At 39.1% G+C, this 17,397-nt stretch overlaps 2 protein-coding genes across 10 annotated transcripts in view; one reads left to right on the forward strand and one right to left on the reverse strand.

Moving 5' to 3' along the window:
* LOC148317103 (rho GTPase-activating protein 23-like) overlaps positions 1-5,207 on the forward strand; it is a 72,514-nt gene extending 67,307 nt beyond the window's left edge. For 6 of the 7 annotated variants that reach the window (XM_088284262.1, XM_088284263.1, XM_088284264.1 and 3 more), the window contains 2 exons: positions 563-594; positions 670-5,207. In XM_088284262.1, coding sequence (XP_088140388.1) covers positions 563-594; positions 670-1,548 — 911 coding nt within the window. In that variant the 3' untranslated portion in view covers positions 1,549-5,207. The remainder of the gene's footprint in view (positions 1-562; positions 595-669) is intronic. The other variant, XM_088284266.1, reaches the window with a different exon arrangement.
* Positions 5,208-7,516: 2,309 nt separating this feature from the next.
* acbd4 (acyl-CoA binding domain containing 4) lies at positions 7,517-17,308 on the reverse strand. 3 transcript variants are annotated; one of them, XM_088285396.1, is made up of 10 exons: positions 17,117-17,308; positions 13,916-14,036; positions 12,175-12,295; positions 11,861-11,945; positions 11,618-11,738; positions 10,196-10,278; positions 9,481-9,649; positions 8,304-8,482; positions 8,147-8,206; positions 7,517-7,675 (listed from the first exon to the last, which is right to left on the reverse strand). In XM_088285396.1, exons 2-10 carry the CDS (start codon positions 14,004-14,006, stop codon positions 7,538-7,540), a joined length of 1,047 nt encoding a protein of 348 aa, XP_088141522.1. In that variant the 5' UTR covers positions 14,007-14,036; positions 17,117-17,308; the 3' UTR covers positions 7,517-7,537. The 3 variants fall into 3 exon arrangements, with proteins under 3 accessions (XP_088141522.1, XP_088141520.1, XP_088141519.1); XM_088285394.1 differs by having other exon boundaries at positions 8,304-8,470; positions 9,481-9,688; XM_088285393.1 differs by having other exon boundaries at positions 9,481-9,688.
* Between the last annotated feature and the right edge of the window lie 89 nt (positions 17,309-17,397).

Genomic DNA, 17,397 nt, shown 5'->3' on the forward strand with positions numbered 1-17,397 from the left:
CTTCCTTTCGTTTGTTTGTTTGGTGTTACATTGTGTGTCAGTTGTCAGTTTCTTTCCATCAGTCTTTATGGTATGCCTCACCCTTGTTGCAGATCTCAAAAGTGAACTCAAACTGTCTCAGGTGCTTGAATCAATAAAATGTTAGACTAAACTGATTGAGTTCTCCTGATAGATTATAATCGGGTCTGCAGAAGCTCTTCTGTAAGGAATCGGAGCATCACGGTTTGAGTGCTTCTGCGAACAAATGTAAAATGGCAACGTATGTTTGGAGAGATGTTAGTCTGTTTCCTGACTACTCTCGAGGTGCCCATGCGTGTCCCTTTAACTCTGACATCTTTTTTGCATGCTTTCATAATGCGTAGGAGAAACATACAGCAGAGTACGAGTTTAATTTCGTCTTGAGGAATTATGAGAAAATAATTGAAAAGAAATTGAATTATAAATGTAATATATGTGCTCTCTGTGTGTTGTTGTTTTTAATTGTCGTACATAATCGCTAATGTATATCTTAAACATGTTATAGTAATACCAATTCTTGTTGTTTTTGGTCATCTCGTCCTAGATTCCACCACCAGCGATTCAGTTAAGACAAAGGTAAGCAAAAATAAGTCCGAATTACATAACTGACTGAAACTCAAATATTTGAATGACATTACCCAAACCTTTCAGCTTTCTTTGAGCTCATTTAAAGACCTGAACGCCAGGGAGATCTTGTCCACATCCATCGTCTCTGCCGTGACCCGTAAACGTAAAAAATGTCCCAGTGGCCATCTCCCAGACAGCAGTTCAGATGAAGGCTCTCTGCAGGAACCTCCGCAAGACGGCAATTATGGGGAACCGGAACAAGTGGATGGGAAAGAAATGATTGGAAGAGACAATGCAGAACTTTCTATTCTCACACAAGAAAGCATGGTTGACAATAGAAACGTAGTAAATCTAGGAGAAAAGAATGTGAAAGGCGATGTAGTAGAAAAGGAATTTCAAGCAGCCAATGATAAAAAGTCTAAAAAGCATGACACAGCGGTACCACAAGTCTGTCCGCACAGCTTCGCCTACTCATACAACCGGAAAAATTATACATATCCGACACCTTTATCTATGACCAGTCCTCAAAACTTGACAAGGGAACGATCCAAACTCCCCTTGTGGATTTTCCCAACGAGGCTTCGAGACCTCTGCCAGGCTTCAAAAAATCAAAACAACCTGCAACTAGTCTGGAGTTACCCAGTGCCAATCGTCAAAAAGAAATCCGAAGGCAGAAGGACTAAGGCATTGTCCATGAACTTTGACCTTAACCTGGACCAGAGGGGTGATATTGTCAGAGAGTGGAAAGCTGAGAAAGTGGAAGTCATCACGTTGCACAAAGGAGGCGCCCGTAATCATGAATCACAACTCGGACCAGTCTCTGGTCTTGTCCAGGGGGAAACCTCGTACTCGGTATTAGTTGATCACAACTCCGCAGCATCTTCCTCTGTTGTTCGACAGCGGTCAGCCGTGAACACGTGGGACAAGAGGAAAGCCTGGCATCGCCACACTGTGGTTGATTAACTCGAGTACTCACATTCACTCCCAATAACGCTGACTCATTTGCCTCAAGAATTGTTTTCTTTGTAGGCAGAGCCACACTTTATGCATCAGACCCATGTTGGGCTTCCCTACATTGACAATGTCAAAGCTGGAGGCATTAGGTCAGTGTCAACTCAGCTGTTTGATAGTATTAGTTTTCTGTCAACAACTAATACACTTATACATCACACTGCCAGAAAATGTGAGAGTTCAAAGCTTCTAACAGATATTTACCCAAGTAAAATCTTGGAGTTAATGTGGAAAAAATATGAAGTATATTTCAAGTCAAAGACTGTTCGAATAGCTTTCTTTGATCCTTGAAATATTTTCCTGTAAAATACAACTGTACAACTAATATGGTGTTCGAATTAGCTAAATGCACAAATTATTTTTTAATTCGCCAATGAGCAACGTTTTAAAGTAAAAATACAAAATAAGTTTTGCTGCAATGTAAGCAGTTGTCAGCTGCCTCTGGGAGTAAATAAAACGGAGTTCACTAAATTCTTTTTTTTAATACTTTACAAAATTTAAATTAACCTCAAATATCTCTCCCTGCCTAACTGTGTAATTAAGCACCATCATACGAGAGGGACTGATGTTGCACCAATCTTTTTTAAACTGATTCTGTTACAGGTTCGTCCACTGTTTACCAAAGTACAAAGTAAAAGCAGCTGTTTGCAAATGTCTTATTTTGATGGAACACAAAAGATAATCTGCTTTCATAAAGGACTATAGAAATCAGAGGATAATTACAATTTGAAGTTAAACAACTGCTCTAGAATGATCGCTAGATGATTCATTTGATAATCAATTCGTAGTTAATGAATCAATTAATTTGGACACCTATACTTCCAATACTTTTTTGTTCTCCTAAAAATCAGTCAATAAAGCAATTTGGCTTCACTGTTTCAGTACTTTTAGATGAGAGTAAAACATATTCATCTGAGAACTATGCAATGCGTTTATGAAGTGGCCTGTGTGATTTTTCAAATCTTTTTACTGAGTAGCACAATTCAGATCCTTGCCTAAATGGGCTAAAGAGGACTGAAGAACAGTAAAATGAAGTATGAAACATCTGCAAATCTGCAGAGATTGGTGAAGGTCTCCACATTTTCACTATCATTTGTTTTATTGAGAAATTTTATATTCTCAGGATGCGATATTTTTTTAACGACAGGAAACCCCTTGTTACTATTTCAGTATGCCAATGTAGGGAACAGCAATGAATCCGCATGTGGAGCAAACTCTCTTTGAAAAAGATGAAACTTGTGCTATACAAATCAATGTTCAGTACCACTGTTCTATGCTCACTGCTCAGTGACAGAAAAATATGCAAACCCAATGTGTGTCCTTGTTTTGCCTGCCTGTGTATGTGTGCATGCAGTTTTCTAAAAAAGAAAAAAAAATTACAGAAGCTTTTTAAGGACATTGAATTGACCGCAACTGTGCTGTTCTAAGATGTTTTGGCTCTCAACCATGCGTCCTTCATCAATTCAAGCACAAGGCTAGTTAGGACAGCACTAGCCTGGGAGTGGGTGAGAAACCCATCTATTTGTCCTCCAAGTTAGAGGCACAACTCAAAAACATGAATGGTATCAAGGGTCAAACAAGGGTCGTTGCAAAGGGTCCCCTGGCTGTAACTCTTGGAGGATAACTCCCTCACTAGTTCTAAAGAAAGTATTGGCGCCACTTTAAGACCAATTGAGGTTGTGTTTAGTTGTGAGAGGTTGGATCACAGACTCTTTGGAAGTGGTGAAAAGGACGGCATTGTATATGGGAGATGTCGCGTTCCTCTGTTTCTGTCTTTCCACCTTTACGTCGATAGCCTTTCTCACTCTTCTTTCAAACCATCTGTCAAGAATATGTATATTTTCGTCCTCAAGAGAGTGCTGCTTCTCTTTCATCATATATGCATCAGGATACTCCTCACTGCACTTGACTCCATTACCCCATCTTGCTTTTCTGGGTTTGTGGTATCTGGTCTTCGTATTTACCAGCGTTTCTCTCTCAACATATTACCGGGGTTGAAGTGGACCGTTATGTTGTGTTGTTTGAAACATGGTTAACAGCATATGACAATATTGTTGTTTCTGTCACTCTTCTCTCCCTGCTCTTGTGACTTCTAGAACTAGTTGTACAAAAGTTCCCAAAGATCCAAACAAAATGGATTGTTAGTAAGTCGAAACTTGTAAAGTTTCACCCTAACTTGCCAGAAGTAGGAATTCAACCTGTAATACATGAACCATTCAGTCACAAACACACCCTCAACTATTAGTTTCATGTGGCATTTGCCATATTTTTTGCACTATACGAGTTATAAGGCGCAGTCTCAGTGAACAGGTCTATTTTTGGAAATTTCCATATATTGGTCGTTTTATAACGTGCACCGGGTTATAAGGCGCAGTACTGTATTAAGGGAAACAAACCAGTACAGCAAACAAGTCAAACTTTCTTCCACTTCAGTTCGAAATCCAAACATAAGACGCACCCGATTATACGCTGCACTGTCAATTTTTGAGAAAATGAAATGATTTTGAATACGCCTTTTAATCTGAAAAATACAGAACGTGAACAAGCACGATAGTACGTAGTACCGTACTGAAACATACCTAAGGAGCAAAGTAATTTGTATATGTCGACGGAGAAAGAATGAGAGGTTATTGTTCTTGATATGCAGAGTTTTCATGAATTTATTGCAATTAGTGGATCCTCCAAGAGTGCAAAGTTTACGTGAGACTGCTGAGGTGGCGTTGTCAGGAAGGAAAATGCTGACAAAGGCATTGCAGTGGATTTGGTGGCCTATGTTGTCTTCATTCTTCTCCCTCTTCTTGTAGATAAGACTTCTAAATGAGTGTCGGTTGCGGCAGAAAGGGGAACTATAGTACTGCAGTGTGATGTGGCGCGCAGTTAAAAACAGAGTTTGAACATTTACGGACATCAGTCAGATTTTGTTCTTATCTCTGAATGTTTGTTAGTCGGATGTTGCAAAAGAGTGATACCTGATACCAATTGTGGTTTTTGGGATGTGGCTTTAATTTGGAAGATAGTTGGGCTTCCCGCCAACATTCAGGCTAGCGAACTAAGCCTTGCGCATAAACTGATGGAACCTGCTCGGATGAGATGCAAAACCATTTTCAAGGATAACAAGAACTACTCAGGTGCGATCAATTCAATGAGAATAAAATTACCTGGATGAATCTAATTATTTAGAGGTTGTTTTCTTCTTTCAAAGGAGTAAAGATGTATTAAGTATGCCAAACTTTTTTTGAACTATTTCTAAGGATATCAAAGGAGTGTTACTATTAATTGTTTTGAAAATGGGCTAATTGTCATTTTTGTCTGTATCAACAGCTGAGTTTGTGAATGACCTTGTGTCAAAACCGAAACGTACACTATTCCTCTATCTGTATTGTTTGCCGTACCTGAAACAAATAGAATTCCATGTGATGTCACTGCCTGTAACTTTTGAAGAACAACCAAATTTTACCTGACTTCATACCTCATACGCACGTTTTACAGTATTTGAATCATCGTGTATGTATGGAGTGTTTGTGTTTTTCTGTGTGGACCAATTTTGTAACAGTTGTACTGTTAACCTTTGTAAATAACGATGATATACATAAATTATTTGTTTTGGTAAATGATTTCTCTTGATATTTTTCATTAAATTAACTGTATATTTTATAACTGTTAAATTATTTAAGTAGTTGTTACTGTTAAACTGTTTTAGGAGTTATGAGGGGAAAATCATCAGAAAGGATCAAGTTGGTTGCTTAAAGGAAAAATTCCCACCAAATTTTATTTGCAAAAATGTTTTATACAGGCCCACTCGTCAAAACATGGCATTGCGATTATTAGTGCATTTGTGTTACCATATTAAAATTACTTATCACACCTGTCACAGAATTACACTCATATCTTGGGACTTTTAAAGGAACTGAGGAATGACACAAACATTTGGCACTTATTTTCGAATCCTGTACTTAAAATTTATGTTGTTAATAAATATTCATAAGAGTTAATGACACTGATGCTACTTTTGAAGGAAAGAAGGTGTGAACCTGATCCAAGCAGAGCATTGTAATTTGCAGTGATCATTTCAACGATTCTGACCTGGAAGATGAAGTGTTCTGGTCGAATTTTGGAAGGTAATTGCTTCATTGAACAAGAACCCAAGAATAAGAAGAATTCATACCGGAACGGCAGTTGTGGTTGGTGTGCGGCTGCGTCAGCTCCTAAGGCTCTGCTAACCACGACTATGAACCTAATTGCCACCTCCTCTGTGGCAGCCCTTGGATTCACGTTCCTGACACCAGTGTGCTTCTAGCAGGTAAAGCACACCTCACTCGGCTTCCTTACAGCAGGTGTTGGGGTTTCTGTTCGCCACCAGCACACAGGAGTTCCTTTTTTCAATGCAAAAGTGTCTCTGGGTGTCTTGAAGGGTCTTATAAAAATCGTCTCATATCATATTTGTCTCATATATGTATATATATATATATATATATATATATATATATATATATATTTTTTTTTTTTTTTTTTTTTTTCCAAAAGCATGCTCTCATATATACTGGGCTCCTATGGAGAGGCTTAAAACGGTTTTACTGCTTAACTCATCTTCCACAAATGCAATATTCACCAGATTCTCATGTTTAGACTAGTGAACGCACAAATCATTGCAAATAATTCTTGTGTGGAGATGCCTAATATAGATTTGCAAAATAATAGCCAATTAAAGCATTCATGTTATCCGGTTAGTGTGATGATTTTTGCTCCTGAACGTCAGCGCAGTGACAAAAACACCGCTCGGGCTGCAAGTCATTTAAATGTTCGTTTTTTTTTTATCAGATGCTTTTCTTTTATTTTGACTTATTCGTGGTAGGCTGAAAGTCCAACAGTGGAATAAATATTGATGCCAGATGTCACACATCGGCTGCTGTGACGCATATTTTGAGTGACAAACAAATGAAAAATAAAAACATTTTGTTTTAATCTTCGAACAGTAAAATGATCGCGAAATTTAGAATATTAAATTACATAAGGAAAAGAGAATGAGTAAATGAAAGAATTTGAAAAATGAATGAACTAAAATAAAAACAAGTTGAAATAAAATACTCCTGATTTATTTTACCAATTCACAGAGAAACACAGTAGAAGGTAGGGCTGGGCGATATCGCTGAAAACTATATCGTGACGCATGTACGTCATATTGGTCGATATCAATATACATCAAATTCTTATTATTATGATTATTTTTTTTTTTACTATTGAAAATAAAAAAAGGGAAAAGGGCTGAATTCCAATTTGTTTTATTTTAAAATGTACAACGCACACCGGCCTCCCTTGCGACGGATTTCTCGTGTGCTCGAGCTACGGGCCGTTTCGTCACGTGCATGTCCAGGGAGGGTGCTCGTTATCGGCTTAACTATTAAGCAAGCTCGCCTCTCTCCTGCGGAGCTCCCGTGTGATGGAACTGAGGGACATTTCCTCAAGTTGGCCGGTAAGTCCACCTTACGGCACCCGTTTTTTTGTTTGTTTTGAGTCACTCTAGCTCAGCGGTGCATGCGTAAGCCTCAGGTTGTATTTCCTCAATGGGAGGGAGTTTGTGACGAGTTGGGCGGTGATAGGTCGAATCTGCTCCGTTGTTTTTTTTTTTTGTTTTTTTTGGGGGATCGTTAATTTATCGATACATATCGATATCAAATTATTGTCACAGCCCTAGTAGAAGGGTCAAAAATCTTCTGAGACGCAGGTCACCGACCTCTGATTTAGGTGAATACCGAATTATAGTCTGTATTTCTATTCCTTACCGACTACGAAATATATTATTTGTGAGATACAATTGAAGGCCACTTCCTCCTTATTCTTTGGGTTGGAAGAAGCGAGTAAAAATCCAGAGGAATCCCCTTTTGTTGCAGAAACTTCATTCCCGCAATAATGGATTCCATCGACCAGTTGAATATCTCTTTATTCATATAACCTCATGAAGAATTCGATTTCTCCTCTTGGTCTTTTGCAATAGATAGAGTATTCCTTGGGCAGCAAATGGCCACAGCAGGAACAGAAGAACAGTTTGAGCGGATGCATTAAATGGCCACCACTTTTCCTCCTGGGGGTTAAAATGAAAAAAAAAGATTATTATTTTTTAATGATAACACAATAGGGTAGCAGTATGCACTTAATATTTGGCAGAGACTCAGATCATGACTTGACTCGAGGAAAAAAAATATCTGCATAATAATTTGGAACGTAATATACGTGTGGCTAAAAAGCAAACGTTGAGGCATCTCAGTTGCTGATATGCCCAAGCGCTTTGAATAAATGGGGTGGTGAGGCCAACAATTTGTCAAATATCCACACTCTACTTTTATTCTCATCTGTTTCCTCTATTGCTGTTATTAATATATGCACAGCGGCAAGGGCATCATGTTGCTTGTGGTTCAATCAAACAAAATACATGTGGCACTTTTTTAAAAATCTTTTCCATAAGCATTTATAACACTGCACTTGGAGTATTTTTTTTTTAAAAACGTTTTTATTTATTTTAAACTAAAGAGAGAATTACATAACTGCAGCTTACCTGTTGTTGAGAGGCAACCACAGCACATTTCAGACCTGGGCTCGACTCTGAGCTACAGGCCTTTCATAGAAACCATAAACAACACAGCATGAATTTTTTGTCATATACAATTTGAAAGTCCGTCTTTCGCAACAGGACATACACTGAATGTGCTTACATGTGTGGTGACGTGCGTCTCAACCTCTTCCAGCCTTTCCATTATGCTCTTCATATCCTCTCTGAGCTTTCTCAGGGCCAGAAGGATTTGCTGCTGAAGCTGGACGTTAGGTCGCCATTCCGAACCATCTGCTTCCCCTTCTGCTCCGCGAGCACCGTCTGTGGCACCTGGAACACCCCCTTCAAATTATCATCAAATTGTCATTTAACCTTAAACATCATGCATGATGTCATAATATATTCATTACGGATATAGTTATTGCGCATTCTCAACCAATTTGCCAATATCCAATTCACAGGAATCCAACCCAAGGCCTGAGGGGCAGATCTGGCTCGCCACATCATTTTACATGGCACGTGAAAGCAAATCAAGCATTTCAACTTTGATGATGCTAAATAACGATGCTTTGACTTAGGTTGCTTCTGCACCAAAATGTTAAATTGTGATGTGCAATCAATAACAACGCTGAGAAATTGCAAGCATTTTCTCATGTTATTACAGTAACTTTTATAATTCATTCTGTCTTCAAAACGTATCAATCAATTTGTTGTGTTCTGTATCTATAATAATCACTGCTGTCAATTGATTAAATTTTTTAGACTAATTAATTGCAAAAAATGTCCATGATTAATTGCGATTAATTGCATTTTTCAACCACTATTTTTTGTGACGCTTGTACCAGGTATTTACTTGAATATTATCTTGTAATTAATGCAAATTCACCAAATATGACGTATATTTCATTCAAAGACCGTTGTAATGGCTTTCTTTGATTCTTGAATACGATCTAAATGGAGACATCTTTACAGGCCTTTTTGTTCTAAACATTTCTCAAAACTGCCCACATGCGCCACATTCCAGCAGTGTTGGTTTGCAAGGCCCAGAGGTAACTTGAGCACGGTGTTTTGTTCTCAGATGATGTGCTAAAGATGTACAGCCAATATGGTACAATATTTGCAAAGTATTCAAATTATTCTTGAGGTAAAGCAAATTGAGTTAAAATATTTAACTGAGTCATTTTTTGGGATTAATTTCCAGAGTTAACCCTTTCATTTTGACAGCCCTAGTAATAATATAATTTCACAGTCATAATGGCCCTCAAAGGAAAATTGTCTACTCCAATGTGGCCCGTGACAAAAATGAGCGTGAGACCCCTAATCTGATTCATCATGCTTACATTTTGTCCGGTTGCGGTAAGAGCCCTCCAGGCCATTGGTTCGACTTCTTTTTGTGCCCCAATCTTTTGCATCTTTCCGCCTCTCTCCAACGTGACCTGCTTCCATCTGTCTGGATTCAATTTGTCTTTCTTGCTGTTGATGTTGAAGCAGGGATGACTCCAAGGCCACCTGGCCGTTGAGAAACTCATTAGACTCCACAAATGGTATCTGTCCCAAATAACAAAACTTTTTTTTTTACTATGGCATAAGCAGAGGGAGGGATTTGCCAGTGCTTTACTCTGTACGTGAGTTCTCGTCAGTATTTCAGGCCAGCCCAGTCGGTCCTAGTCAGCCAAGACAACGGACTGACCAGTACCACGTCACATAGCAGGGCCACTCCTGACACGCAACCAAATAAATAAAAAAACAAAAAAATAAAATATTGCTTTCATTTCATCGATCACCACATTGTGCGTTTGTGTGTTTGCTGTTTTTTTTTCTTTATTTGGCTGTGTGTCTGCTTGTGTTGCGCCTGCGTGTGACATGGAAATTATATTCTTGACGCCAAATGGCCATCGACAACAACAAATGACTGGGCCCATGTGGGTAGGCCTGAAATAATGACGGGAACTTAGAGACAGACTAACGATGCATTTATACATCACAATCTCCCGGTGTGAGAACTAATTGTTAGTAGCAGTTTTACAAGTGTCTTCTTGCGAATGTGAACGAGACCTTAAGGTTATCGAGTTGCTCCACTGCATCCATTTTGCAATCAGATTTGCTGGTCAATACCAAATCCTTACGCACTCCAAAGGCTTCAAGAACACAAAATGTTAGGTCAAAACAAAATAAAATACAAATATAAATAGACATACAGTATACATAACACATATACATTCATACAAACATGCAAACATACATACATACAGAACAGTGCAATATACATGGCACACATCACTTTTTCTCGAGGATTGGGTAATACCGATCCGATCTTCATTTTGTAACTCTAAAAGTTGTTAATAACACATGGTTGATACTGACGTTTCAATATATACATGTATAATAAGGGTGCGACTTAAACGCGTTTATTATAAAGGTCCATCTTTTAACAGTAGAACTACCAGAGCCGTCATTTAATTTCAGACTTTGATGCGTTATCACTCTGCGTATATAGTTTTACAATGCTCTTGACTTCAAAATATTTACTGAGTCTGAGGATCAATTGCTCGCCTAATACACCGCAAGACTGTAAAAAAATTCCCCTTGCCCCGAGCAAGAGAAGCCGTGTTGTGTGAGGTAAAATAGGCTGGTTAGGTGTAATCGTTATGACACTGTGGGCAATAGATGCCAGACAGTCGAAAAGCAATAGAATAATGAATTTATGCTGTGGTTGTTGTTGAGATAATTCTCCCATGGTGTCATGATCTGTATTGGTGGTTTTTGGTTTAGGATTTAATTTCTGTTATTATCCTTGTGTTTGGCGTGTCTCATCATGTTCATTGTGTTCACCTGTGTTCATCTACCCAGACCCTTTGTGACTTGTCCAGGTGCTCCTCGTTGTCTCGTCAATTTGTTTGTATTTAGTTCCCTGTCTTCTTTCTTTCTTTCATGTCGGTTCATCGCCCTTGTCAGTTGTCCATGTCAGATGTACCTTTCGGTGTTCCACATCCGTTTTTCTTCCTGCCTTGTCTCACCAAGTCAAGTTTAGTGAAGTCATGTCATTGTTTTTCGTGGGTCCTTGTTGTTTTACACTTTTTGATATTTTAGTTTTTTCCCAAGTTTCTTGTTTGCCTTTTCAATCTTTAAGTTTCCCCTGTCTTGTTTCCCTGCTTTTTTGGGTCCTCCTCTTCCTCAACCTCCAACCTGACACATGGAAAAGAAAAAAAAAGAGTTCCGGGGTACACTCCGGACGGAGATTTGTGTGCCATACTTCTGATGTACTTAAGCGCCGTAGTCTTTTGCGACACGTCTCCTTTCCTTTGGCATTAAACCATCTGTATTTTATAACAGTTGACCCGCATGCTGGATTCATTTATGACATACATTATGTAAAAAGATACTCAACATGATTTTAATAAACAAAATGCTGAAATTAGACCCTCGAGCAGCGAGTAATAATCATTTTAGTCGATGATGTATTACGTTATTACTGACCTTCTGTGAGATTAAGCAGTGTCGCTGGAGGCCGTGGCATGTCATCGATTACGGCATAGAGAGGCTCAAAATGGTGAAAGAGTGATGCAGTTTTCTCATTCATTGGGAAGGTGTCAATGACCTGTCAGTAAACCACACATGAAATTAGAATTTGAATAATTTTATATGCGGTTATTATACTGTATATATTGGAAGGCACTGAAATATTATAAGGGTGTTGCCGAATATTATGAAGTCATGTACCTCCTGTGCTACTTTCTTCATCTCCTCCACATATGCTGCCATGGCACTTGTGCTGCTCATGTTTCCCAGCCGACTCCAAGCGTCCCTGACATGTACACAGAAGAAGTCACAAACAACTTCCCACTATAGTTTATCAACACACTTATACATATATCATGCAAGTCCTACGTGGCCTTTATGAACAATGTCATCTCATATATTTAGAAAACAAATGTTAAAAATTAGAACATGACTTTCCTTTAAAATATATTGACTATTCTTTGTATTAAGTTAAGGTTTCCCGTTAGCAATGAGATATCCAGCCAAAAACAAACCATTTGTAGCGACCCACTGGGTCCCAGAAGCCAGGTCGTGGTACTGCACAGGGTCCAAACACTGCTTGTTTATATAGCCCGTAAAAGCGCAGCATGACAGCATAAGATGGTTGGTAGGAGCCTGTTTACACACAATGGTCAAGCATTAGTGTCTGCATGTCTAATTTAACATTGGCAAGTCACACAAAGTCTGAACATGAGAAGTTATAGTACCACAAATAACATCTGAAATAGGTCAAACTTGAGGCACTTCTTTATAAGAAAAAAAACATTAGGAAATCAGGGCTGTAGGAACATTTAACCCTCAAGTTACATAGCGGATCAAACTGGCCACTTTAAAAGTTTATGAATTGCATTTTTAAAAGACAAGTTAAAAGTTGACTCTTGATTTTTATTTATTTATTTATTTATTTATTTATTTTTTATTTTTTTTTTACGCTTTTGGATAAAAATTAACATGGGGGGAGTCAAACTGACCTAGTTACAGGGATGAACTATTTTCGTAAATTACATAATTCCGATTGTTTTGTTTTTTTGTTCAGGCAGATATTGCGTTATATATTAAATGTTCACCGTTATCTTCCAATCAACTATATTCGCTATGCATCGTAACATTTCAAAAATATGACCAAAAAAAAAATTATTTTTTTTTCCTTTGGAAAATTGAATAAAATTTAGGTATGGATAGCAGCTGGGTGACAATTACTACATCAACAGCCAAAATAGTAGACTATACCTAAAATATTTTCAGAGTTCTTTAAATATTTAGGGTGACAAAACAATCATCAGAGTCTTTAAGTAATTATGTTTTTGAAACTCAAACGTGTACCAGTCTATGAGCAGGTGTAGAACTTGACAGAGGCGGACATTCCGTCAGTCTGTCAGTGACGGACGCCTGTTTTGTTGACAATTGATGGGAAATAAAAAAATTAATGAATAATGATTAAAAAAAAAATAAAAGACGGATTACGCGCTAACGGAAGTGGGTTTTTGTCTGTCAGTGTAATCATCAATAACCGGGTCAAGTACCGATGGACCCTTTTAATCCATCACACACGTTTTACTGACGACTGACAGAAACACGCCTCTTTTGTCTTGTGTGTTTGTTCAGAGAGGTATTTTAGAGAAGACTCCATTGACTATGTTGGTATAAGAGTGAGTGCTCATTTTCAATGGGATCTCTGCAAGCACTGTGATGGGTGGCTGCGATTGGCTAAGGAGGCGGAATCAGAAGACTCACTTTGAGCCATACTGCTATGATAACACAAATCCAAATGTTTGTTTGAATCTAACATTTTACGTTTGTATATTTATTAGTATATCAACTTTTACTGATGTGGTTTTCTGTTAGATTCCGATGAAATTATTAAAGATCATGATTGTCTCGTCTTTGATTGTAGGTCTTGACTATATATTGAAAACGCTTTTCACTTCCTGTGCAACAGTGCTGTAATCCGCTCATGAACCAAGAAGAAAATGGAGAAAAAGAAGAAGCCCATTACTAAACATAAATTAGTAGATTAGAGTAAAATACTTGGATTTTTTTTACCCTTGGCCACAATGCAGAGCTGGATTCCGGCTCAGGTAAGCCATTTTACAATTTAAATTAAAACGTTTTAGAAGTTAATTAATTAGGAACTTAATTTATTAGAGACTTGGGATGCCCTACAGTGCGTATCAACAATGAATAGCAGTCATATAATGTCTGGTACTTAGCAATTTAGAATGCTAGTTAACATACCTTTTTTGGGGAGATTATGAATGACATTCACAGCAGCCTGAAAACGTTTCTGGTGATCCACCACGGACTCTGATGTGTCTGGGACCAGCATAGCTCTTTTTTTAATTCCCAGTATGGATGCCTGCAAACAGAGACAAACGGCCCAATTTTGTGAGTCTGTGCGCTCAGTGTAAAAACGGGTATGTATGGTGGACTTCATGGTATTTTATTCATAAATATGACACCAACATGGGACGATTTTGTAGAAATCATTTAATTATAATAATATGATTATAATCATTTTCATCTTAAAAAAAAACTTAATAGCACCAACGTCATGATCGCGAGGGGAGGGGGAATCACACAGATGCACAATTGGGTGCAAGGTGCTCTCCACTTGGCCAGGTCACAAAATGTATTGCAGTATCTGCATTCCGAAACCAGGTGGCGGGAATGCGCCTAAAACAGTTTGCCAACCAACAACAACAAAACACTAAATGAAGAAAGGTTGCTGCCCTGGCCTGTTCAGATTACAGACAGGGGTGAGATGTCCCAGCGACTTCATTTAAATCTGCAATGGGAAAATTTCAGGTTCTGTCTGAAGTACCGCAGTGTTGGCATATAATTGATGTATTGGAGGTCGACATGCTATGTTGTTGTTGGCCGATATGTCCGGAGAAGCTTGTCAACCATGCTAATACATATTAGACCGCATCATCCAGATGTGTCAATCACAGGAAGTATCTAGATTTGAAAGCAGACTGGGCCAAATATATTGTTAAAGCTATTGGCATATACAGTACATACGCACATCTTTATGTAATCAGGCCTCAAACATTTATTAAAAGTGCCCAATGTTGCACTAACAACAGTTAGATGGACTTCTGTCCCAATGAAATCTATTTCTGACAAAGTAAACAAATATTTTTTTAAGAAAAATTCAAAATTATGATTACATGAAACTTAAGTACCTTTTCAGTGGTAATCTGCATTTTATACCAATTCCCTGATGAGAAAAACTGCTATAGAAAAAACAGCATATCACCACCCTCTTGAAATAATGGCCAGAGTCATATTTTGAAATACAAAATCCCTGTAACACTTGCTCAGGATTTTGGCCACCTCTGCTAAAATCAGCTACATCCTTAGTTAAACAGATTGGTCAGCAGGTCAGATCAATGAAATGAATACATAGAATCAGAATGTGATTCAGATTTTCATGTTTTCTGTAAAAATTGAAAAAGTGATTTTCGACATTATTTTATGCTGAGAATTCCTATTTTGGTCTGCTGTTTGTTTTGGGTTTTTTTAAGCAGAGAAGTGATATTAAATTGTTCTAAATGGCACTATGATGAACAAACTTACCCGCACTATTCTGTTTGTTAAAATTAATTAAAAGAAACCTCGAATTTAGCTTTGGGGATTTTTTTGTTGCTTTTTCCAGTTGAATATGTTACCCCAAAACCGATGTATGCACCGATTATTATAATATATAATGATTTATTTATTATATGTCATTCCTCCCACTCTGGACCCCTACCAGTTTGCATACCGGGCTCACAGATCCACTGAGGATGCCATCGACACAGCTCTGCATGTTGTGCTGGGCCACCTGGAACAACAGCAGAGCTATGCAAGGATGCTCTTTGTGGACTACAGCTCGGCATTCAACACGATCATCCCAGACATCCTCGTCGCCAAACTGGACATTCTCGGCCTCCCTGCCCTCACACGCATCTGGATTAAGGACTTTCTGACCAACAGACCCTAGACTGTGTTGCTCGGCCCCTACACGTCCTCCACCCGCATGCTGAGCACCGGTTCCCCTCAAGGATGCGTGCTGAGCCCTCTCCTGTACGCCCTCTACACCTACGACTGCAGCCCGGCCCACGGTAACAACACCATCGTCAAGTTTGCTGACGACACGACAGTGGTCGGTCTGATCTCGGAAGGTGACGAGACAGCCTACAGAGAGGAGGTAAAGAGACTGACAGCTTGGTGCAAGGACAACAGACTGCACCTTAACACTGTAAAAACAAAGGAGATTGTAGTCGACTTCAGGAGGAACAAGACGGTGCCGCCCCCCCTCTGCATCGAAGGCGTGTGTGTGGAGAGGGTCCACATGTTCAAGTTCCTGGGAGTACAGATCTCCGACGACCTTTCTTGGACTCACAACACCACAGCAGTGGTAAAGAAGGTCCGCCAGCGTCTGCACTTCCTGAGAGTCCTCAGGCAATTCAACCTGGACAGGAAGCTGCTGCTAGCCTTCTACCACTCGTCCATCGAGAGCCTGCTGACGTACTGTGTCTGCACCTGGTACAGCGGCTGCACTGAGGCGGACAGAGTGAGGCTCCAGAGGACTGTCAAAACAGCGCAAAGGATTATTGGCTGCCCTCTCCCCTCACTGTTGGACATCTACACCGCCCGGTGCCTCAGAAGGGCTCTCAACATCGTCAAAGACAATACCCACCCAAACTCACACCTGTTCGACCTGATGCCCTCTGGCAGGCGCTACAGATGCATCAAATCGAGGACCAACAGACTGAGAAACAGTTTCTTTCCGAGAGCCATCTCCATTCTGAACTCTCACACACACACGAGAACACCCTTACCTTGCAGAACAGCATTGTGATGTGTTTTTATATACGCTATTCAGTACTAAATTCAATTGCACTCTCTTATTTATTTATCTAATTTATATATTTGTCTGTATTATTGTTGTATTGCACTGGAGAGGGGAGCCCTCTAATCTCGTTGCACACTTGAGTACAATGACAATAAAGGGATTTCTAATTCTAATTCTAATTATCAATACAGTATTATTATTCATGTAAAATCTGAATACACATCTCATCAGCACATCCATCTATTCTCTGTAACGCTTATGCTCACTCGCGTTGTGGGTGTGCTGGAGCCGGTCCCACATAACTTTGGGGACAAAACGGGGTACACTCCGGACCGGTCGCCATTCAATCAAAATATTATGAGGATCATTACAGTGGTATAACTTGTAACAACCCCACTCTCACCCATAATCAGATTGGATAAACTCCAGCACGAATCTAGTGAAGACAGAAGATGATCGATATAACAAATGCATTTGTATCATCGAGTACTAATAGAAAGTTACGTTCATTTTTACAATAGTTCATACTTGGGTGATGGGGTAGGGCTAGCAGGCTAATGTAGCGGACAGGAGCCGAAAATCAAATGTCAACTTACTGTATGTTTTAGTGAATGATCCAATCAGTGGCCCTTATAAAACAACTTAAATGTGGATGTGACCGCAGGAACACGCGATTAGCATTTTGTGTGTTTTGGTCAGGAAAGGAATTAGTTTTTAAAACTGTTTTGGAGACAGCTGGAGCGCTGGAGGTAGATCACGTGACTTGAACGCGGTTGGCTAATGTTCGACCAATGAATGGATGTGACAACTGGGGCATAATATACGCCTTTAAAAATTCCATATGACAGTAAAAAAAAAGCAGTATGCAATGTCAACA

Source organism: Idiotropiscis lumnitzeri, chromosome 20 (genome assembly GCF_059441095.1).
Source record: "Idiotropiscis lumnitzeri isolate Australia: NSW breed Sydney's pygmy pipehorse chromosome 20, RoL_Ilum_1.0, whole genome shotgun sequence".
In the NCBI taxonomy this organism is placed as follows: Eukaryota; Metazoa; Chordata; class Actinopteri; order Syngnathiformes; family Syngnathidae; genus Idiotropiscis; species Idiotropiscis lumnitzeri.

Excerpts from the sequence above, each read along its gene's own strand:
- acbd4 (XM_088285393.1), bottom strand. The coding sequence starts at position 14,006 with ATGCTGGTCCCAGACACATCAGAGTCCGTGGTGGATCACCAGAAACGT. Across the intron at positions 11,946-12,174 it reads CCAGTGGGTCGCTACAAATG|GGACGCTTGGAGTCGGCTGG; the intron begins GTTTGTTTTTGG and ends TGTACATGTCAG. Across the intron at positions 8,207-8,303 it reads AGACGCACGTCACCACACAT|GCCTGTAGCTCAGAGTCGAG; the intron begins GTAAGCACATTC and ends TTTCTATGAAAG.